The 23540-nt window shown below is 39.4% G+C and overlaps 1 protein-coding gene across 1 annotated transcript in view; it reads left to right on the top strand.

Moving 5' to 3' along the window:
- The window catches only part of CHP1 (calcineurin like EF-hand protein 1), a 35863-nt gene extending 12998 nt beyond the window's left edge, over positions 1-22865 (top strand). The window contains exons 3-7 of the mRNA XM_005685503.3: positions 3609-3689; positions 7447-7574; positions 16581-16642; positions 20656-20778; positions 20924-22865. Of these exons, the coding sequence (XP_005685560.1) occupies positions 3609-3689; positions 7447-7574; positions 16581-16642; positions 20656-20778; positions 20924-20977 (448 nt within the window). The 3' untranslated portion in view covers positions 20978-22865. The remainder of the gene's footprint in view (positions 1-3608; positions 3690-7446; positions 7575-16580; positions 16643-20655; positions 20779-20923) is intronic.

The raw sequence follows: 23540 nt of genomic DNA, 5'->3' as shown, positions 1-23540 counted from the left end.
TTATAGACCTTTTGATGAACTTGTCTACAATCACATTTTTAATTTCCAAAAAACTTTCTTGTTCTCTGACCTCTACTCTATCATAGTAGCTTATATTTGTTTTATAGATGCCAAAACTTATCAAATGTCTATTGGGTTACTTATTAGAACATTTCAAACTCTCTTTTGTTCCCTGAATTATCATTACATCTATTCATTTTGGGGCTTCCCAGGTACTCAGTGGTAAAGAATCTGCCTGCCAATGCAGGAGATGCATGTTCAATCCTGGGATGGGGAGGATCCCCTGGAGGAGGAAATGGCAACCCACTCCAGTATTCTTGCCTAGAAAATCTCATAGACAGAGGAGCCTGGCAGGCTACAGTCCATGGAGTTGCAAAGAGTCAAACACAACTGAGCATACACGCACGCTTTTCATCTTGATCTTACTCTTTTATATTACTAATTTTTCCAAAATTCTGGTGAGCCTTAATTGTCCATTCCTATTTATGAAAAAGCCTGGATGGGGTAATGTAGAAAATGGGCATAGTTTGTTTGTGGTTGGTTTCTCACAGGGCTTTCCCTGGATGGAAGGACTGACGACAAGCCTTCTATACTCTGAGCAGGACCAGTAAGTTGGTAGACCTTACTTTAGGGGTGGTTAGGGAGCAAGGGGACAGATTTGCAGTTCTCTTCCCCCAGTGAAAGGACTGTGTTCCTGGGGAGCCAGCCTCCCATACTTGGCCAAAACCCTGCCCAGGTGGCTCTTCCAGTTTCTTTCCATAGCAGCTCCCCATTTTTATCCTGGGGACAAATGGTTTTATGTTCCTTGGATGGGTGCTGGCAGCAGTGGGCAGCTGGCCCATTCTTTAAAAGTTCTGGTAATTAATTTCCCTGAATGCTGTTAATACTTCTCTCGCCTGGCAATTCTGAGTGTGGTGCCTTGCTGAGGCTGCAGGGCAGAATGGCTATCATCAACTCTTCTACTCTGACTTATCACTACATTTGTGTCTGTCTTCTAACTTCCAGAATTGGTCAGAGTTCCTTGTCTACTAACACACTCCTCCCACCCTGATTGTTTATGTCATGGCTGTATTCCCATGTGTAAATTTTTACTGACATTTCAGAAGGGTTTAGAGAATGAGAGGAGGTAAACGTGTGTGTGATCACTTTCTCAACCAAAAGTCAGATGCAGCTTTGCAAATAAGTGACTGGCCCTAGAATACCCAAATAAGTAGCAAAGACTGCGTTTAGAACTTTGGCACTTTATATGAAAAATCCTACTATAAAACAGAAAACCAAGATCATTTTATCAAGATCAGTCAACAATAAGAAACTGTATATTGTTTAATAGTTTATAAACTGTTTCTTAATACTCTTTTATTTTTGTGTTGATGTTTTCAACTGTATGCCCCTTGATCTTAGAGACCTCATTGTATATACAATCTAAATTCTAAGAGTAGAATTTAAAAATGTCAAAAGACAGGGTTTAGAACCTTACTGATGTTGGAAATCCATGACTGGATTCCTCATGGAGACTGACAGAGTTAGGCTAGATTGTGAACTCACCACTTGACACTAGACCTGGTATTTTAAACTGTGTCTTTTTGCAGCTAAAATTACTTAAGCTTGTTAGACATTAAACTGAGGTATGTGGCCTTGCAATTCACATTAGCCTTAATCTTCTTTTAAAAGGAAGTAGTTATTGTTTCTTAACCACTGTCAAACAAGAGGAGCTTACATTGTGTTGATAATGTGGACTTTGTATTACAGAACATATTATGTAATAAGAGCTTAGTACATGTTTGTTGAATTATATAATCACGACCTCCATAATTTTCTTCAATAATTTTAAGCAACCCAGTTATCTTATGAATGTCTTCTTCTAGTTCATTTATTGATATAAAAATTATTACTCTAAATGATGGAAGATTAGAATCCAGAGTTATTATACCAGAGCTTTGCGCTTAGTCCCCTAGGTCATTTCTTCCTTTGTCGCCACCAGATGTGGTGGTGTTTAATTACTTAATTAAGCATCCTGTAAATGTTAAACCACAAGAGGATCAGAGAGAGATAGTTGAAGGCACCTGGGTAAAATATGAACATTTTATTAGCATCTTATACAGAGAAGGTAGAGGAATGTTCTATCTCTTCTGTTAGTAAATGTCTTGAAAGCAGGAATCATTTTTTTGAGTTTATATCCTTTTTACCCCCTTCTTATCTGGAAATAATTGCAAACTTACAGAAAAGTTACAAAAATAATGCAAAGAACTTCATATACCCAGTACCCAGATTTACCACTTGTTAACACTTTGCCACATACTTTAGTGTGTATTCCCTATAATTAGGAGATTCTCATAGCAAAATCAAGAAGTTTAGCATTTTCTGTGCATTATATAAAATTCTGTATCCTATATGGCCCATATTCCACATTTATTTATTGACTCAGTAATCTCCTTCACACAGTTTTTTTTTTTTTCCTAGTCTAGGATCATGCATTGAGTTCTGTTGTATGTCTCTTTAGTCAGTTCTCTTTGATCTCAAACAAGCCTCTGCTTTTCTCTGTCCTTCATGACATTGATATTTTATAGATATATTGTCTCTGTTGTAGATAGCTTTATATTTCTGGCACAGGATATCAACCCAGGAGGTTTGTTTTTTTTTTGTTTTTTTTGTTTTTTTTGAGAAAATAGTTACTAGACATTTTTGGGGAGAGCACCTTTCTTTCAAAAAGTTTATTTAATATGGGAAAGAAGTGTAGGTTTTTTAGGAAAAAGAGCATATGTTTTGACTTACAGTTGTTATTTAGTCACAGACTTAGTTTTAAGTTATAGTTCTTCCACTTTTTACCTTTGTAAGCTGGACAGGTTACTTTATGTCACTGACTCACAACTTCCTCAGCTCTGAAAGGGTACAGATAAAGTGTTGACATGAAAAAATGAGATAAAGTATATTAACAGAGTAGCACATGATGTGTATAGGGTGAATGGAAATTAACAATATTCACTTTAACAGACTTTAAGTTGTGAGAGGATGACTGCTCTTGCCGTGTTCAAGGGTTAAATACTTCTCTAGCTCTAGACTGTAGAAGACACTGGAGAAAAGTCCAATCAGAGCAAGGAAGCATGGAATCAGTTAACGCATTTTGTTCTCTACTGAGATGTAAATATCATCTAAGAATTCCTTGCATTTCTTAAGTGCTGTATATCTTCTTACCAAGGGTATGGAGGCCACTCTGAATTTTTCCTCCCATGTTCAAGCTCTTTGGTGTTTGATACTTTGCAGTTGCTGTTCCTTCTACAAACTTAATAACTAAGTGCAAAATGGTCATGTTCAAAGAATCATTTACAAGGACAGCTTACAAGGATTTGCTTGTTGGTTGATTTACTGACATAACCTGTGTGCTGAATTCACTGGAATGTGACATAGTCAAATCTGGCTTCTTCCACTCCTGAGCTGGTGCAAGAAACACTTGGCAGCTATTAAAGTGCTATTCTTTGCAGTTATTTGGTATAATTTGCCACAGAAGTAAATTCCAGGAGGTAATATTCTTGCTCGGTTGTACTCTTGCATGACCAAAGGAGTTCATGCAAGGGCCAATGGTCTCTAACCCAAGGTGATTCTCTTGGCAGCCGGGAAGACTTTCAGCGGATTCCAGAACTTGCCATCAACCCATTGGGGGACCGGATCATCAACGCCTTCTTTCCAGAGGGGTGAGTCCTTGCAGGTGTTGGACTTCCTTTTGGAGGCTAATCTGGAGTATTGATATTGGTTGGGTCATCTCAGACCATGATCTTTCTCCTATTGGACATTCCTAACTCAGTCATATCTATAATATCTCTACCCTCTCCCTGTTTTAAACTTCAAATAGGTATGTTAGCTCATTTTCACAGTTCTGTCTTTAATCTCTGTTTATCTTTGATGTAAAACTAAACATTTTAAAAACTATGAGATAATTTCAAATTTACAGAAAAGTTGCAAAATTTGCAAATAGTATGATGAACACTTGCATGTCTTTTACCCAGATGCATCTGTTGTTGTATTGTTAATATTTTGCCTCATTTGTGAGTGCTCTCTGTCTCAGTCCTAGCCAATAAAAACATCATTCAAGCCACATACATAGTTCCTGCCAATTTTCTAGTGGTCACATTTTAAAAAGTAAAAATAAACAAGTTAAATTAATTTTGGATAAACAAGCTAAATTAACTTTGGCAATATATATTTTATTTAACCCTGATATATCTAAAATGTGTAAATCAGTATTTTAAAATTATTGTAGTATATATTCTTTTTTATAAGTCTGGCATCTATTGTGTAATTTATACTTAGCCATACCTATCAAGTGCTATAAGAATATTAATATAAAATATGTTTCTTCCAGCTTTATTGAAATGTGACTGACATGTAACATTGTATAAATTTAAGGTGTACAACTTAGTGATTTTATACATGTATATATTGGAAAATGATAACCGTAATAATATTAATGAACACATTCATCATCACATATAGTTACTTTTTTCTTGTGATAAGAACTTTTAAGATCTCTCGGCAGCTTTCAAAGATACAATTCAGTGTTGTTATCTATAATCACCAGGGTGTATATTTCACCCCCAGAATATATTTATCTTAGAATTTGATACCTTTTGACCACCTTCATCCGCTTCCCCTATAGTCTACTTCATTCTAATATATTATTGATATTCCAGTTTTCTCAGTTTATCCAACAATCTCCTTCCTCCACTATAGGATCCAGTCTGGCTCAGTTATCATATATTCTTAGCCTCCTTTAATCCAGAACATTACTTTTCTTTTCTGACACTGGCTAAGAATATAGTTCCCCTACCACACACACACTTTCTCAAACAGAACTAGGCATTTGATATGCTTCACTAAAACTAATATACTGCCTTCAAAGTACTGAGTCAATATTTAATGAATCGATTAGGTACCTTTTGCTGAATAAAGCTTATCATATAATCTTGTTTTAAGTAACAATCTCTTTAACAGTGTCTTTCTGGTTCCTTGTGACTTGTTTCTATGACCCAGAGGACTTTTAAAATGTTGCATGGTTGCCAGTTCTTAATGAGACTAAAGTGTCAGTGAAAACACTCAGGTAAAATAAGTGGAGACGGAATTGTAGAACTCTGAATTGAAAACAAAGGAATTTGCAAGTTGAGAAGTTGGTCCCTCAGTAAGCTTGAGTGACAGAGAAGACTAGCAGCCAGTTCCTGTGAAGAGAGCACTCAGAGACTGAGACCTGCCCTTTTCAGGTTCACGTTGACCATGAGTGATCATCTGTTCTTCCTCATTTTCTGATTTTTTGTCTCCCTGAAATGCCCTGTTTGTTTCAGTTGTGGTTTTAGTGCTGAATTCTTGTCTTTTTTAAACTTCTTTTCTTTAGCCCTTGCAGAGAATTGAACTGTGTCCAGGGATGACTTTCGCTGCTGTGTTTTGTTTCTAAACCTTTTGCAGTGCAAAGTAAACCCTGCAGAGTCATTTGCCAACCTTTTTTTTTTTTTTTAGTGTTCTCTAGTCACATTGATCATTTGAAAAAGCAGCTGTGGAAAGCTGTTTTAGAAAGGCCAGACCACCTTCGTTGTGACTGTAGTGGTGCCTGTCATCTTATTAATTGATCTCTTGTTAAGGACACAATGAGTGCTGATGTACTCGAGATATGTATGAGGAGGCTGAGGATGACACTGAGATAGACTGCTTGGCAAGCCCCCCTCTGCTTCTTGCTCTGTCACAAATAGATATTTGACTTCTAGGTTGTATGCAGGTTCAATTTGGTTTTGTTTTTTTTAAATTTTATTTTATTTATTTTTCACTGCACTGAGTTTTTGTTGCTGCACTTGGTCTTTCTCTAGTTGTGGCAAATGGGGGCCAGTGTTTAGTTGTGGTGCAGGGGCTTCTCATTGTGGTGATTTCTTCTGTTGTGGAGCCTGGGCTCTAGGGCTTAAGAACCTCAGCAGCTGCAGCACGTGGGCTCAGTAACTTCAGAGCATGGGCTCTAAAGTGTGGGCCAAGTTGCCCTGCGGCATGAGGCTTCCTCCTGGGACTGAAGCTGTGTCCCCTGCATTGGCAGGCGGTTTCTTAAGCACTGGATCACCAGGGAAATCTCTCAGGTTTTTTTTTTTTTTTTTATAGAATGAGATTTGAAAGTAGGACATTGGTATTTAGTTTCCTTTTACTCAGAGACACTATGTCAGTGATATATGTTTACCTATTTGTTCTGGCATATGACTCTGGTCTTATTACACATTCCATGATTCCTCAACTCTGACTCACATTTTTTAGAGGTAATGAAAGGTCATCCTTTTGAGTACAGAGGGTTCATGACCTAGAATTTGAACTCTACCTTTAGAAGGTCTCCGATCTGTATGTCTGCTTGCGCTTGAGACCCGATATACCACATGTATTCAGTGGGGACAAAGACTAGGATTTATTTTAGGTAGCCGCAGGAACCAGACAACCTGTTCTCTCCATGACTGCCTTAGATAAATAACTATTCACATGGGACATTCTTTTTCAATATTAAAAAGCAGTCTTTATTCATTCAAGTTTTTGAATTATTTCTTATAAGGTTACTGATTAACTGTGGCACAATAAAAAGATTTTCTCTAATCTTCAGTACTGAAAAAGCTTTATACATAAAGAGGTCTTTCAAAGCATTATGAGGAAAATATCTATCCAACTATGAGGGAATAATAAAATCATAATACAGCCATACAATTATGCAGATGGTTAAAATGTTTTGAAGTATTTATATTGGTTAGAGACATGCCTAAAAGTTTTTAAAAAGCAAGCTACAAAATTACATATGCAGTATGGTCACAATTCTCCAAAAAGCATAGAAAAATTACTGGAAGATAGATTAACAATGATTCTAACTGATTGGTAGAACTAGAAGTGGTATTTTTCTACTTTTAATCAAAATTTCAAAATGTATTTATTGATTCTGTGACTAAATAAACTTTAAGTCAAAAGCAGTTGTTGTATAATATGCCTTAACTTTAAAATATCACTAGGTATATATGACTGCAGGGGAGATATGTAAGGTGGATAGGGAGACATTCGAATGAAATGGCTAACTTGCTGTTCACTTCAGAGCCTGAAGCAGTGAGTTCAAGTGTTGGCTTGTCTGATAGCACAGCCCAGCTGCTACTTATAGTCCTCTTTGGGAAAAGAAATTTAAGTAAATTTAATAGGTAACTGACTCTGGTAAGTCCTGTTACCTTTCTAACTCTGGTTAATCATTTATAAATTAAGAATAATAATACCTACCTCAAAGGATTGTAGCAAGACTTAGCTGAAAATATTTTATGAACTTTATGCATTTTATGCATATGGAAAGAGACTTCATTAAATGGACCTTCAGGCCACTCTAGCTATAACTGTTAATATATTAAATTAATAAGAAATAATCACCTTGATTGACATGTTCTTTTTGTTATCTTTCTTGTTCAGAGAGGACCAGGTGAACTTCCGAGGATTCATGAGAACCTTGGCTCATTTCCGACCCATTGAGGATAATGAAAAGAGCAAAGATGTGAACGGACCAGAACCACTCAACAGCCGAAGCAACAAACTGCACTGTAAGGAGATAGTCATCTGGCTTAAAATATTTGCTTTTCATTTCTTACAAATCATTTATTTATTTGTTCATTTACTAAACAATCATTTATTTGAACACAGTGGTTAAGAGCTCAGACCCTGGAGCTAAACTGGCTGGATTTGAATCCTAGCACTGCCGCTTTTTGGCCCTGTGACGTTGGGCAGGTTATTTCAGATCTTTAGGCTGCAGTTTCTTTTTCTGTAGAATGGGATATTAAGAGTTTTCACACAGGAAGGTTGTAAAGATTTGATGACAGATCTTCATCTTCATCAAGTGCTAGAGTAACAGCAGTGAAAAAGATCCAGCCCACCTTAAAATTTGACAGATGCTGGGATGTCACTTAAGAGGGTGGACAGCCAGGTTAGTGAAAGATTTCATTTTTCTCCCCATGCCTCTTGCCTCCTTTCTTTGGGTACTTAGATTTCCCTCTGTCCTTTATTGGTTTGCGTAGGATATTGCCTAATCCCTTATAATACTTCTCCAAGAAATTGAAATTGATTTCTCTTTTCATTTAACACAAGTTGAAGTTGAAATTACATTGAATTGGTTTTGCCAAGCTTCTGTTACTGGGGTGCCCACCAAATTTTTACTAGATGACTTAAAGAAAAATTAAAAGGCTTTATAACATTGAAACAAATATGGATAAACTATAGGATATAATGCTAAATTTATATACATTTGAAAGATGGTACATGAAACTTAAAGCTTTAATTTGTAGCCCTTGGCCCATATCCCCAGATCTCCCTTGCCATAGGAGTATGAGTTCACTCCTCCTCTATTTCAGGTAGAGTTTGAGAAGTACTGAAATAAATATTATTGTATAAGACAAGAAAGGTTTTTGAACCCAAATAATAAAACACTGCTCTTCTTCACTACAAAATCGTATACCTTAGTGAACAGCAAAAGACTTGAATACAAACAAAATTGAATATAGAAGAAAACAGAATTCTGATGAATTGTTCTCAAGTTTATTGGATACTCTGTGTTTATTAGTGAATTTCCGTTTCTTTTTTCAAGACTAAGTACTGTTTGAAACAAAGCCTTGTGTCTTAATGTTTTATGAGGTTTAGTGTATATTTAGTACAAGTTTGCCTGATGCTGGCATTAGTATAGGAGATTATTTTCTTATTCATTGTTGTCAGACCAGGAGTTGATCAATAATTGAAAAAGTTGGCTTTCGCATGGAATCAGAAAAGGATACGTGGCTTAACATTTTAATTTACCTTAAAATATTTAAAAACAGATTCATTGGCCAACCTCTGGATGTAGGACCAAGAGTTGTTTTGGTTTGTTTTTTTGAATTATTTCTTTCCTTTTATTAATTTAGTTTTTAATTGGAGGATAATTGGTTTACAATGTTTTATTGGTTTCTGCCATACAACAACGCAAATCTGTATTAAGTATATATTGTTTTGTTTTAATAAAGTTCTGTGGATGGGAGTCATGTGACATCTTTTGCACAGAACCTATCTGTAATGTATGGTCTAAGGTTTCTGGTTGCAGTTCCTTTTCAGTGGAAAGAGGACTTAAAGGTACTTGGAAAGCATTCTGAGAATAGAATTTTCCAGGTGTTTACATTTCTTCCTTCATCTTTTACACTTGTCCTGCCACACTTTCACAACAGTTTGGTTTTGGTTTTTTTTTCCTCTCTCCAGTGACTTGATTTTGAGTCTTTCAAAAGCTGTTAAACTAATTTTCATTTAAAAAATAACTTTTCACATATGTTTCATTTCCTATTAAGTTATACAGTGTTATGAAAAGTACAGATAGCACAATTCTAAGAGAGTTGACACACCTGACTCTTGGTAAGGATCCAATTCAGCAGGTGGAGTAGACACTCCAGAGTTGCCCATTGGCTGCAAGAATGCTGTGTGCTGTCAGCTGGAACGACTGCAGAAGGGAGGGGAGTGTCTGTGGATTAGTGAGTTGGTTAAGGAGAAAACAGTTCAGAGACATTCTGTGCTCTACAAAACTATGCTTACTTTTAGGTTATCAGATGTAATACCGACCGGTTACCTGAATTCCCGTTACAGCGTGGGCTCTACCTTTTTCAAGTCATGAATTCCCTTAGCAGTCTGGTGAATACTATCAATCTCATCTCAGAATGTTTGTGAAAGTATAAAGTGAAACACATACAATTATAAAGAAAACCAATTATATTGAAATACTATTAACAAAATGTTAAAACAACTTTGTGATGCAGTGATACTTCCGTATTCTATGCTAAATAACAGGATGTGATTTGGAGCCCTTTGGTTATAGAGCAGCTCTGTATCTTGATTGTGGTGATGGTTACATGAAACTACATAGGTGATAAAATTGCTTACTCCTTGAAAGAAAAGTTATGACCAACCGAGATAGCATATTAGAAAGCAGAGACATTACTTTGCCAACAAAGGTCCGTCTAGTCAAGGCTGTGGTTTTTCCATTGGTCATGTATGGATGTGAGAGTTGGACTGTGAAGAAAGCTGAGCCCCAAAGAATTGATGCTTTTGAACTGTGGTGTTGGAGAAGACTCTTGAGAGTCCCTTGGACTGCAAGGATATCCAACCAGTCCATTCTAAAAGAGATCAGTCCTGGGTGTTCTTTGGAAGGAATGATGCTGAGGCTGAAACTCCAGTACTTTGGCCACCTCATGCGAAGAGTTGACTCATTGGAAAAGACTCTGATGCTGGGAGGGTTTGGGGGCAGGAGGAGAAGGGGACGACAGAGGATGAGATGGCTGGATGGCATCACCGACTCGATGGACATGAGTTTGAGTGAACTCCAGGAGATGGTGATGGACAGGGAGGCCTGGTGTGCTGTGATTCATGGGGTTGCAAAGAGTTGGACATGACTGAGCGACTGAACTGAACTGAACACACGCTTGCACAGGTACACATGTGAAGCCTGGATAAACTCTGGGTTGTACCACTGTCGGTTTTCTGGTTTTGATGGTATGTTATAGTTATGCAGGATGTTACCTGCAGAGAGCCTGGAGTGAAGGGTATATGCAGAGGCTCAGAGAGATATTTGTACATCCCCATTTGTGGTGGCGTTATTCATAAGAGCTAAAATGAGAAAGCAACCTGTATTCATGAGTGAATGAATGGATAAGCAAATTCATTAATTCACATTGACCCTAAAGAAAATATTCCAAGTAGCATTAGTGGATATGGTAGTTACTTAGTGTATCAGCTAGGATACCTTCAGCTGAGTCAGCTGACTTCAACAGTAAGGAGCTGTATTATCGCACTTTACAAGTGAAGCAGGGCACGTGTCAGGGTTGATTGTGTTGTCAAGGACCCAAGTTTTTCCTGCTGCTCTGCTCTGCCATCCTTAGGGTCTGCTTCATCCAAAGCTGTGGCTCCTCATGGTCACATGATGGCTCTAGTGGCATTTAGGCTATGTGCTTCCCTGTTCATATCTGACAGTGGGGAGACAGAGACAGACAGGATGCCCCCTAAGCCATGGATGAGCTTCTGTTAGGAAGGGAGAAGTCCAGGGTGCCACAGAAATGGCAGAGTTTAGGGTGAGATAGAATAACAAGTGCAAGTTATGCATAGTTCTTACCATTACTTTAGTCTTGGCTTTCAGATCGACTTTTACAGAAAGCTGAGCATAAATTAGAATGCGGTTTAGGATCACATTCATGTGAGGAGACCAGTGAGACCAAAGCTACAGGAGGAGTCCTTGATGTCTGCTTCTCTGTCTATAGATTGGTTTTTCTGAATTTACCACAGAGCTGTGGAAGCAGCAAGAAGGTGCTTCTTGTTGTCAACCGAAGAGAACAGCTGAACATCATAAACCTAGCAACACATCTGCTACTAAGGCAAATTTGTTTACCGTCCATCTTCCTCAGAGGATAGTCTCTTCAGGAACTCTGAGCGCATGCTTTGTCCTATCTGTTTTTCATGCCACAGTGAAAGAATGTCAAGGATAGTTAACAAGGCTGAGCTGTGCCTATGTAGGCACAGGCCCAAGCACACAGAGTACTGCTCTTCTGTCTGTCCCCAGGAATGGTTCCTTATTATTCCCTTCAGGTCAGTGAGGTTATAATGTCTTACGTGGAAGGTACAACCCATCTTAGAATGTTCCAGAGCATGGTAAGCAAGGGAGGGGTCGATAAGCTTCCATTTTGGTATTCTGTTGTCCTCTGAAGTAATTTGTTTTTTATAACACATAATGAGTAATGTGGGAAATGAGTCTGTATGAAGACATTTTATTTGGATGATGAAGAGTATTGGTGAAGTGGAGTTTGGGAGAGTAGCCAAGAAGACACTGAGCAGCATTATTCACAGTGGCTAAAAGGTCAGAGCAGCCCAGGTGTCCATCAGCAGATGAATGGACACAAAATGTGGTATGTGCATTCAATGAAATATTATTTGGCCTTAAAAAAGGAAATTCTGTCACATGCTACAACATGGATAAATTTACTTGATACTAAATAACAATAACAATAAGACCAACACAAAAGGATGAATATTATTTGATTTCTCCTGTGTGAGGTTCCTAGAGCAGTCAAATTCACAGAAAGTTGCCAGGGCCTAGAGGCAGTGGGAAATGGGGAGTTATTGTTTAATGGGTCAGAATTTGAATTGGGGAAGATGAAAAAGTTCTGGAGGTAGATGGTGGTGATGTTTACACAACAGTGTGAAAAGTACTCAGTTGTATACTTTAAAAGGGTCAAGTTTATTTTACTACATTTTTTTTAAAAGAAGTAACAGTGATTAAAAGGTAAAAGTCTGACTGAGTGCTTTCATTTTCTTTCATTAAAACCAAATTGAATGCGCGACACGATTTTAGGCCCAGGATACAATGATGCATAAATCAGAAGAGGTCTTTACTTTCATAGACCTTATGATCCAAAAAGGGAGACAGACTATTTGGAAAAAGACAAATGAATAAACAGAATTTGTGATCATGGCAACTTCTGTGAAGAAAATGAATATGGTGAGAAGAGAAATGGATGGGGGTGTCACTGCTTCAAAATGAGGGGTTGGGGAAACCTTTGTGAGGAGTTGAAGCTTTAGCTAAGAATGAGCCAACCATGCCAAGAATAGAAGTATAGTCTAGGCAGAGGGGACAACTGGTGTAAAGGTCCTTGGGTAGAAATGAGTGCCTGATGTTCATAGGACAACGAAGCATGATCAAGAAAAGAGGACGGCAGAGGAGAGAAGAAGAAAGCTGAGAGGTGACGCGGGTACATGACACTGATTGAGCTCTTCCTGTGTGCCAGACGCTGTTTAAGATGCCTTTCATGTGCTAACGCATTCAGTCCTCAACCCTCTGAGGTGGATTCTGTTACTCTCACCTTGCACCTCTTGGACAGCTGGGGAACAGAGAGGTTAAGTGACTTGCTTGCTTAGACATAGTAAGTAGGCTGTCAGAGGCAGGACTCAGCACAACCAGAGTCTTAACCACTGTGCTGTGTTGCTCTGATGTCAACATCAGGAGCTCAGAGGAGGGAGCCAAGCTGGAGGTGCCCATTTGGGAGCCATCAGCATTAGATGGCATGTAAAGCCCTGAGGCTAGAGGTGAGAAACTACCCTTCTGGAGACAGGAGAGTCCCAAGTCACAGACCAAGAATGGGGGAAAGGGACAGGTAGAGAGGAAAGAGAGAAGGTAACCAAATGTCTCAGTCATTTGGCATTTGACCATTAGTTATCTCAGGGAAAATGCTGGTTCTACTGGTTCAGGACCAGAGCTGATTGACGGGAATCCAAATCAGTTAAGAAATTACTGTTAACTGCAGTTTTTTCTAGAAGATTATATCATGTGATCTCTCTAGTTACCCCTCTGCTGCTGTCTAGTCTGTTCAAGCTGCTTTAACAGAATACCATAGACTAGGTGACCTAAGCAGACATTTGTCCCAGTTCTGGAGACTAGACTCAGATTAGGTTGCCAACATGGTCTGGTTCTTGGTAGAGGTCCCTCTTCTGGTTCACAGTCTTCTTGCTGTCTTCTCACATGGGGAGGGAGGTGGAGACAGAAAGAGAGAGGGATAAAGAGATCTCCTGTCTCCTGTTTTTATAAGAGCATTAATCTCATCAAGAGGGCCCCACCCTCATGAGCCAATCTAACCCTAAAACATTGGGGTTAATGGTTCCAACACAAGAATTTGAAACATTCAGTCCTGGCAACTAGGTTTCAAAAATTAGCTTTTCAGGTTTCTCTAAATACTTGGTCAGAAAGAAATGTGTTTATTCCAGTACCCAATTAAGTAATTCAGAAGCATATTTATGGGTTATATAACAAACAGATTTCTGTCCCTGCTGCTGCTGTTGCTAAGTCGCTTCAGTCGTGTCCGACTCTGTACGACCCCATAGACAGCCTCCTACCAGGCTGCCCTGTCCCTGGGATTCTCCAGGCAAGAACACTGGGGTGGGTTGCCATTTCCTTCTCCAATGCATGAAGGTGAAAAGTGAAAGTGAAGTCACTCAGTCGTGTCCGACTCCTAGTGACCCCATGGACTGCAGCCCACCAGGCTCCTCCGTCCATGGGATTTTCCAGGCAAGAGTGCTGGAGTGGGATGCCATTGCCTTCTCCGTTTCTATCCCTAAATCACCCTAAACATTCCTTAGTTAAATAACACATTTTGTGGTATTTTAGAATGATAACAGCATTTGCAGAAGAAAGAGAGTGTGTGTATGTCTTTAAATTTGTATTCTATATTGAACTATAGTTAATTTACAATGTTGTGTTAGTTTCAGGTGTATAGCAAAGTGATACAGTTATGCATGTACATTACATTCGTTCTTTTTCAAGTTGGCAGTACTGTATTAAACACACATTCATTGTGGAGCACTTATGATCCTGTCCCTTCCCTGGGAGTCAAAAACTTCCTAATCATACAAATCTCAAATTTGGTAAACATAGTTACTCAACTAACCAAATTAAAGAAAACTGACAAACATCAGGAAAAGTCTTTCCTGTTTATTCCCCCTTTGAGAATTTTAATATGTACCTTACAAAAAGTAAATTGGATTTTTCTAAAATTTTTACCTGGTCTTTTAGTGGACTCACCACCCTCCTCCCTCTTTTTTTTTTTTCCTTTTGGTGGAGGCAAGGGGTGATGTTTAAGCTTGCAGATATTCATCCCTGTTTTCGTGCCTTTGCTCTCAGTGTTAGCTCTTCCTGGAATCCATCCTTTATCAGATTTCTGTTTATCTTTCAATACCTTGTTCAAATGTTACTTGAACCAGAAAGACACATCTGCAGTGTGCTGTGTTCCCTGGTATTTCATATGTATGACAGCATTTAGAATGTAGTAAAGTGCATAGTGCGTGTTGTTCTCTACTGGATTGTGAATTCCAAGGACCAGATCTAACTCCGTGGATCTTGATAACTATAAAGCAACGGATATGGGCCTTTTAGTATTTTCAGTAACTTCAGTACCTTCAGTACCTTTTGGTTTTCAGTACTGAAAAACAAAAATCTTCGCAGCATACTTGAAGTGATTCAAAGCCTCGAAAGTACAACATTCAGCTATTGTGTGGTAGTCACGCCCTCAGTGTGACGTCTCACAGTGCCTATAAAATCATCCAGTGTTACCACACTGTTCACTTGGTGGCCCTTTAGGAACATGACAGTGTCTGAGTGATTTCTGCTCCTCTGAATCCTCTCTCTCAAATATCCTAGTTTCTAAAAGATCTATCTATTATGTTAAAGAGAAAGAAGCATGAAGAGGCCAGGACACCACCAAATGCTTGGTCTTTCTGTTGGAGACAAGTTCTTTACTTTCAGGACTCCTAAGTGAAAGAGGATTATGTCAAGTCTTATGTGAGGCAAAATGAAGACTATAGCCTGGGACACAGCATTTCAGATAGCTCTGAGAAACTGCTCCAAAGAGGCAGCGGGGAAAACCAGTATATACGTGATTTGGGTGAAGGGGCAGTACTTGCAGTCAGGCACGTATATTTTGCAGAAAGTTTTTGCTAGTCTTGTGAAGGTTAATGCTCATTATGAGGAGCAGACATCACCATGAAGGATTTCAGTGCTTTTCTAGATATGAGAAGATGCAAGAATTGGTCTCATAAAATTGGCTCCTGAAAATATATAACTATCTGAAGACCTGTCCTGCCAGTTTTCCCCAGAGCACAGAGTACCTCATTTCTGCTGTCCAGCCTGAACTCCTTTCACAGGGTGTTGAAAATCAGCGGCTGCAGAAACACATGATTTATTCTTGTAGAGGTGGATGGCAAGTGCCAATTTGTAGCTGACAGTTATTTGAAATGTGACACAAATTTGCCGAAGAGGTCATTTCCCACAGTGATATGTCCTGTAGTCTGCTGCTTGGTGCCTGTATGGCTCCTGCTGTTGACTGTCCCTGACGGTGGTGCCCAGAAGACTTGACGGGCTGGATAGAGACAGCCTAACTGACAGAATCGCTGATGGGATTTGGGTTTTTTGTGTGTTGGGGGAGGAGGGGTTAACATTCTAAGTTAAGAAAAAGGACATTCAATTTATTAAGTTTTTTGATTTGTCCAATGAAAGGCCGTGTTTCATCCATGCTAAGATGCCATCATTTATGAGATGCATCCCAGTTCCTTAAAGTGTCTTAAAATCAGTTACAGTGTCTTTAAATCTCTACAAGTAAGGGCAGTTGCTCTTGGAAAAACTATTAATTCATTGTCAGTTTTCTGTCTGGTGTCCTTTATATACTTGGTTCTTTGAGAAGGGACAAAACATTATTGCTGCTGCTACTGCTAAGTTGCTTCTGTCGTGTCCGAGTGTGTAACCCCATAGATGGCAGCCCACCAGGCTTCTCCATCCCTGGGATTCTCCAGGCAAGAACACTGGAATGGGTTGCCATTTCCTTCTCTAATTCATGAAAGTGAAAAGTGAAAGGGAAGTCGCTCAGTCGTGTCTGACTCTTAGTGACCCCATGGACTGCAGGCTCCTCCGTCCATGGGATTTTCCAGGCAAGAGAACTGGAGTGGATTGCCATTGCCTTCTCTGCAAAACATTATTGAATTTCCACTAAATTCTTGTTTTTTCCTACCAGTTGCTTTTCGACTGTATGACTTGGATAAAGATGACAAGATCTCCCGTGATGAGCTGTTACAGGTATGTGGGAGAACTCCAATGCACACGGCTAGCTTGTGTTTGGGCCCTGCTGACTTAGTGATATGGACAGGAATTGTTCTTTCCTTCAGTAAGCTTTTATTTAACACCTGCTATATGCAGCGTCCTGTCCTGCATATATAGGATAAAGCAGAACAGATGACCTGGGGAAACTTGAAATGGCTCATTGAGTTCTCACAGATGTCACCACTGTTTAAAAGGTAAGCACCGAAGAATTGATGCTTTTGAACTGTGGTGTTGGAGAAGACTCTCGAGTGTCCCTTGGACTGCAAGGAGATTCAACCAGTCCATCCTAAAGGAGATAAGTCCTGGGTGTTCATTGGAAGGACTGATGTTGAAGCTGAAACTCCAATACTTTGGCCACCTGATGTGAAGAGCTGACTCATTGGAAAAGACCCTGATGCTGGGAAAGATTGGGGGCGGGAGGAGAAGGGGATGACAGAGGTTGAGAAAGACTTCGCCTTCCAGTGCAGGGGATGCCAGCTTGATCTCTGGTCACGGAGCTAAGATCCCACATGCTTCATGGCCAAAAAACCAAAACATAAAACACAAGCTATATTGTAATAAATTCAGTTAAAAATTTTAAAATGATCCACATCAAACAAAAAAACTTTTAGAAATTTTATGAATCTTTAGGATCCTAGGGGGCTAACACATTCAGGAATTTCCATGGGGAGATTTCTCTATTTCAAGATAAAACTAAAAAGTAAAGTGCTTTCTAGTCCCCTTGAAGTGAGTCTGAACTCATTGCTTTGAGAAATCTTCTCAGTTGAAATTAAGGACCAACCCAGGGTATTCCTATTAATTTCTGTGTCATAGTAAAAACCAAAACAGTCTGCAGGTCAATGATTGTGTCCTTTGGTTTTGAATTGGGGACATCTTTTTTGTAAGAAGATTTCACTTTATTTAAAATTGCTACATATGGGCTTCTGAGTTCTGGAGAGAAACATAGAGGCAATCACTCAATAGTTGCAAGTTTTTATCCTCTGTCCAGATCTAGCTGCCAGAAAGATATATTTTGGAATGGAAGGTTGATTTTTTCTTTTTTCCTATTATTAAGATAAAAGAGCCTGCGGCAGGGTATGAGGAGGAGATCATGTGGCCAGAGTGCCAGTCAGTGACTAAAGTGTTCCTCAGGCCTGAAATGACTTTAGAACAAATGTGCTTATGGATTATTGAGGTGTCAGAGGACTAATGTTATCCTAGCAAGAAGAGAATTTGAACATTTTACCAAAGTTTACAAAATTAACTTTTCTAAACTCTGCTATTTCTAAGACATTTGATAATATTAAGTTCTTAATTACTCGGTGGATATTTTAAAAAATTGCTATTTTTCGTAAGGAAAGTCTGAGTGTTCTTATTTTCCTAGTTTGATTTTTATAAAAAGTTCTGACTGAACTTTTAAGGGTGATGGATATGTTTATTTTCTTGATTGGGGTGATGGTTTCACAAGTATGTGTACATATGTCAGAACTTACCAGGTTGTACATTTTAAATGTGTGCAGTTTACTGCATACCAGTTATACCTCAATAAAGATAGTTGCTATACTCATTTTATGAGAGTAGCATAACTTGGACATGAAAATACTGTAAAGACTATAATAAAAAAAGAAAATTACAGTGCAGTCTCTTTTACTCACATGGATGTATAAATATAAAACAAAATATTAACACATCAAATCCAGCAATATATAAAAGGAATACTATATTGTGGCCAAGGTGGCTTTATACCAGGAATTTGAAGTTGGTGTAAAAGTAGAAAACCTACCAGTAGTGTTTCTCCATGTTAACAGACTAAAGAAGAAAAATCAAATGTTCTTTTTCATAGAATTTTTATAAAATTCATCATCCAGTCATGATTTTTTATGGTAGGAATATTGACTTTACATACTTTTTGTAATTTTTAAATTTTTATTGGAGTGTAGTTGACTTACAGTGTGATGCTAGTTTCTGCTGTACAGCAAAGTGAATCAGTTACATGCATATGTCCTCTATTTTTTAGATTCTTTTCCCATATAGGTCATTACAGAGTTTTTAGTAGGGTTTCCTGAGCTATAGAGTAGGTTCTTATTCGTTATCTATTTTATATAGAGTAGTGTGTATATGTCAATCCCAACCTCCCAATTTTTTCCTCTCTTTCCCCCGACCCCAATTCATGATTTTTTTTAAAGTCTTAAAACAGAGAGAGATGGGAGCTTTCTTAAACTAATAAAAGATATATACAGAAAACCTCATCACTCATTTTAAAAACAGCAATAATAAAAGTTCCATTTGCTAATAAACTTCTGACTGGAGCTACAAGTGACACTGTGGAGAGGTGGAAAGGGCATTGACCAGGTGTGGAGGCCTGGGTAGACAGCTTGGGCCACTGGCTGCTGGGACCTGTGTCCAGGCACTTCTGGACCTGTCTGTCCTCACTGACAGACTGAGTGAGTGATTTTTACTACACCCCCACTCCTATACCCACCCCACTGTACACATATAGCACATAATTCTAAAAATAAAACACTTCAGAGAATAATTGGACTGGGACCTGAAGAAACTGCTCTTTGAGGATGGATTTGTCTAGTTGGCCATACACAGTCACTGTGTGAGTGCTTAGTTGCTAAGTCCTGTCCGACTCTTTGCGACCCCATGGACTGTAGCCTACCAGGCTTCTCTGTCCTTGGGATTTCTCAGCCATAAATACTGGAATGGGTTGCCATTCCCTCCTCCAGGGGATCTTCCTGACCTAGGGATTGAACCCACATCTCCTGCATTGGCAGGTGGCATGTTTACCACTGAGCCACCTGGGAATCCCAGTCACAAGGAAGATAACAAATGGCTTGGCCAGCTAAAAGTTTTTGCTAACATTGCCTCTTTTTATTTATCCTTTAGTTTGTATATATTTCTCCCCAAATGTACAACTTCCAATTTTCAAGAATTGATTTGGGGATCAGGGTGTATTGATACAAATCAGTATTTCAGTTCTTTTTTTTTTTTTTTTTTTTTTTTCAGAATATCCCATAACATACTTTTAAAAGTCAATTTCAAGAGACTAGGGAAGTGTATAAAGGAATAGGGCAAAGGGAGTCCCGTGAACAGCTGGCTGAGAAAGTCTTTCTTTCCTAGGGGAAAGCTCAGCTCTTACCTGTTGAAGACAGAGGTGGTAGACTAGGGTAATGTAAGGTATCATAAAAGCACCCTGTCCCCCATTTCATGTTGTTTTAAAAGTCATGTTATTAAGAGTTGTTTGTTTCATTTAAGGTAGCAATTTTCAATGTATATTCACACCCTAAAAATGTTAGCAGAATAAGTGAGGAGGTGGCGGGTTTTTTGGTACGTTTGGGAATAAATTTGTTGAAAGTGTTTTTTAATTCTCTTTATCACAGTTCTCGCAGCCCTTTAACTATGCTTGTCATTTTTCTAAAATAAGGGATTTAGTATTTAACCCTTCAAGGATCTTTATGTTCCTTGACCATACTTTAGGAATAGCTGAGCTAATGCACTGCCAAAGTGAACTGTATTCTGGTAAGATTCCAGAAAGTCTTACCAAACTGACTTAAACCTATAAGTGACTAGTTTGCCTCATGCAACAGGAAGCCTGGGAATATACTGTCCAGGTTTGTACAGTACCTAAATGATGTCCAGGAACCAGGTTTCTTCTTACTGTGGCATCCACAGTACATTTGACTTTCACCTAATGGTCCCAGGATTACTGTTGTTCGGCATCATGTCTACATCCTGGGCAGGAAAAATGGAGAAGACCAAAATGCAAAAGACTTTCCCTGAAGTGAAGGTCTGCCTTCCTATTCAATAACTTTGCCAAAGAGTTCTGCTCATATTATTGTCTAAAATGGCCTAGATGAGAAGATATCCGTTGAGGCTTTTTGGCTGTTATATTAGAGGACATCAAAGAAACAGAGGGTGCAGGTGGCTTTTTATTTTTCAAATTTTAGTAAGAGAGTCCTCGTGACCCCTAAGTCTCTCGTAATTCCTGGCTCTCGGTCCTGCAGGTGCTACGCATGATGGTCGGAGTGAATATCTCAGATGAGCAGCTGGGCAGCATTGCAGACAGGACCATCCAGGAGGCTGATCAGGATGGGGATAGCGCCATCTCTTTCACAGAATTTGTTAAGGTCAGTCACTTACCTCTTCGCTTGAAGAACTTAAATCCTACTATGCAGGAGAGAGGGAGAAAAACATTAGAGAAGAGCTTGACACAGCATCTCCTGTTGTAACCTTCGTAACTGTAGCTGGGTTTGTTTTTTTTTTTTTAAACAGGTTTTGGAGAAGGTGGACGTAGAACAGAAAATGAGCATCCGATTTCTTCACTAAAGGACTGAGACCAAACTATTCCTTGCTTTCTAGTATTTAAGAACTGGAACTTGAAACCCCTCCTATCCACCAGCCCCACCTCCACCCCATCATTCCCCTTCTCCCAAAGTACTACTGCTGTTGCATGACAACCCCAAATATGTTCTGTCAACGCAAACCTGCCTTTGGTGTATAAATAGGGCATTACAGAATGGTACAGCCAGTCTAATTCTGTTCAGTGTTGTTCGCCGGATATCTCCATTTCTAAATGTCACCTTCCCTTGTTCTGCTGCTGAGTGCCATGCATCCATCCAGTCTGAGAAAGTGAGAGGGAATCAACCGAAGAACAGCCAGCAAAGCTCTTTGGCTGGATGTGAACCGTAGCCAGGCTGCCTTTCCACCAGCTTGGCTTTGGCATGCTCCTTCATCCTTTTTTGTATGTTCTTTGCTTCCACTTCTCTTCTGCCCAACCTACCACTCTCTTAGTCTTTCAGTATCCCTGGTTTTTATTCTCAGTTACGCCTGTTAAATATATTTCAGACTTGGCAGTATAGTTCAGTGGTCTGGCAGTTTTTAATCTACCTTTACTCTTAAATGGGTATCTGGGATGTTGCCTCCCCAGGAGCTCTTTAGTAACCAACACTTCTCTCAGAAGAATGTCTTGACCATCTCTTGGTCCCCTCTGCTCTGTCACCAAAGGGCTGTTGGTTAGAGAAGCTCTTGAAAGATAAGAAAGATAAGAGGTGTAGAGCCAAGTCTTCTAGGTGGCTTGCCCAGGTCACTCTACCTCTGGCCTCTGACTCTCAACACACATACCTACATGGCTGCTCTCGTTAGTACAGTGTTGATTCTCTAGAAATTAGCCGTATGCCTGCAGCTTGCTTCGTCTGAGGATAATGTCACCACCAGAATGGCTGCTCTGACCGTTTGCTTGGTGTCTTTCTCATGGCTTTTCGAACAAGGAGGCTGGGCACCCTAAAATATTCCCACCTCTACAGCATGGTTTATGCCTTGGTGTGATGTGCCCTGGAATTCTTTTCACTTCACATTTCTAAGTAGAAAGATAAGTGCCTAACTTATCCCAGGCCATAAGATTTAAAAATTGTCCTCAGTGTCTTGAGGTTTTGCACAAAATTATCTCTGAATTTTACACCTGGAACAAGTTAATGCCGGATGCCACAGTCAGGTCTTAATACAGGTCCAAAATATTGAATGTATCGTATCATTAGCTGCCTGGTTACATTGACTTCCTAGCTCCTCTCGTACACTACTGCTAATCCCTTAGGAATGAGAGCTCTGGCACTGGTGACACAACCTGAAGTGGCATTACAAGCCTTTGCTTGAACCAGAGCAACTCCTCTGCCCCAAGGAAGCTTAGTATGGATGTCACTGAATCAGGCTGTGGTCATCCTAAGATCTGTCCTTATGCATCTCTTCATCCATATATCTGTCCTTGGCTGATTCTCTCTGACTCATTGCTTGCTTGCTTCTTTCCTTGCTTTGGAAGGCTATCCAAGATGTATACACACTACTTTATGAAGGGAATTGCTTTAAAAAAAAAAAAAAAAACAACTGCAAAGGGTTTGGGAAGAGTGCTTAAGAAAGAGTGGCCAGGCTGGATGACTCAAGTATAAATGAGAGAGGATTTCATAGAGAAGTATCAGTGTGACTTTGTGATCAAGTGATGTAATATAGGAATTGTATAAAAGGGAAGAACTGTCCAACACTGGTCTGTTTGTGAGGTACTTCAGAGGCTCCTTGACTTGCATATTTAAAGTTCCTAAGATGATGGCCTTTTCCTCCTCTTGGCTGTGTAGCAAACTGTTTTAATCCACGGTTGTGCCTTATTGTTCCATTAAAATTGTACTCTTCGATCCATCAATAAATACTTGTGGTTAAAACAAAACAACATGGTTGATTTTTGTCCTCATGTTTTATAAGTATTTTTCATGACTCAGTCCCTTTCTTCAGGTTTGAAATCATTTGTCTTCTTTACTTGGCTTTATGTCTGTGCTATCAAATGCATTTATTTGAACATAATTGAGCATGATGTGAGATTCTGTCAGCATTTATATCTGCTGCTGCCTGGACATACAAGGCAGAGGTGTTCATCTAGTGGCCAGCACTGAATGCATCTGAGTGTGATTGACAGCCTCAGCCACTTCCCACTCTTTCCAGGTTGGATTTTATTTCTGTTCTTGAACCCCTGACTTCTTAAATGTAGAAGAGGTCTAAAATGGGGTATCTGTCTCTTGCTTGTTATTAATTTGTTCACAGTCTAAGTGACATAGTATGCCCAGCTATTCAGTTCAGTTCAGTGGCTCAGTTGTGTCCGACTCTTTGTGACTCCATGAACTGCAGCACACCAGGCCTCCTTGTCCATCACCAACTCCTGGAGTCCACCCAAACCCATGTCCATCAAGTCAGTGATGCCATCCAACCATCTCATCCTCTGTTGTGCCCTTCTCCTCCTGCCCTCAATCTTTCCCAACAAAAGGGTCTTTTCAAATGAGTCAGCTCTTCGCATCAGGTGGCCAAAGTACCAGAGTTTCAGCTTCAACATCAGTCCTTCCAATGAACACCC

The sequence above is a fragment of the Capra hircus genome, chromosome 10, assembly GCF_001704415.2.
Source record: "Capra hircus breed San Clemente chromosome 10, ASM170441v1, whole genome shotgun sequence".
NCBI classification, from domain to species: domain Eukaryota; kingdom Metazoa; phylum Chordata; class Mammalia; order Artiodactyla; family Bovidae; genus Capra; species Capra hircus.
This window is presented reverse-complemented; position numbering and strand designations above follow the sequence as displayed.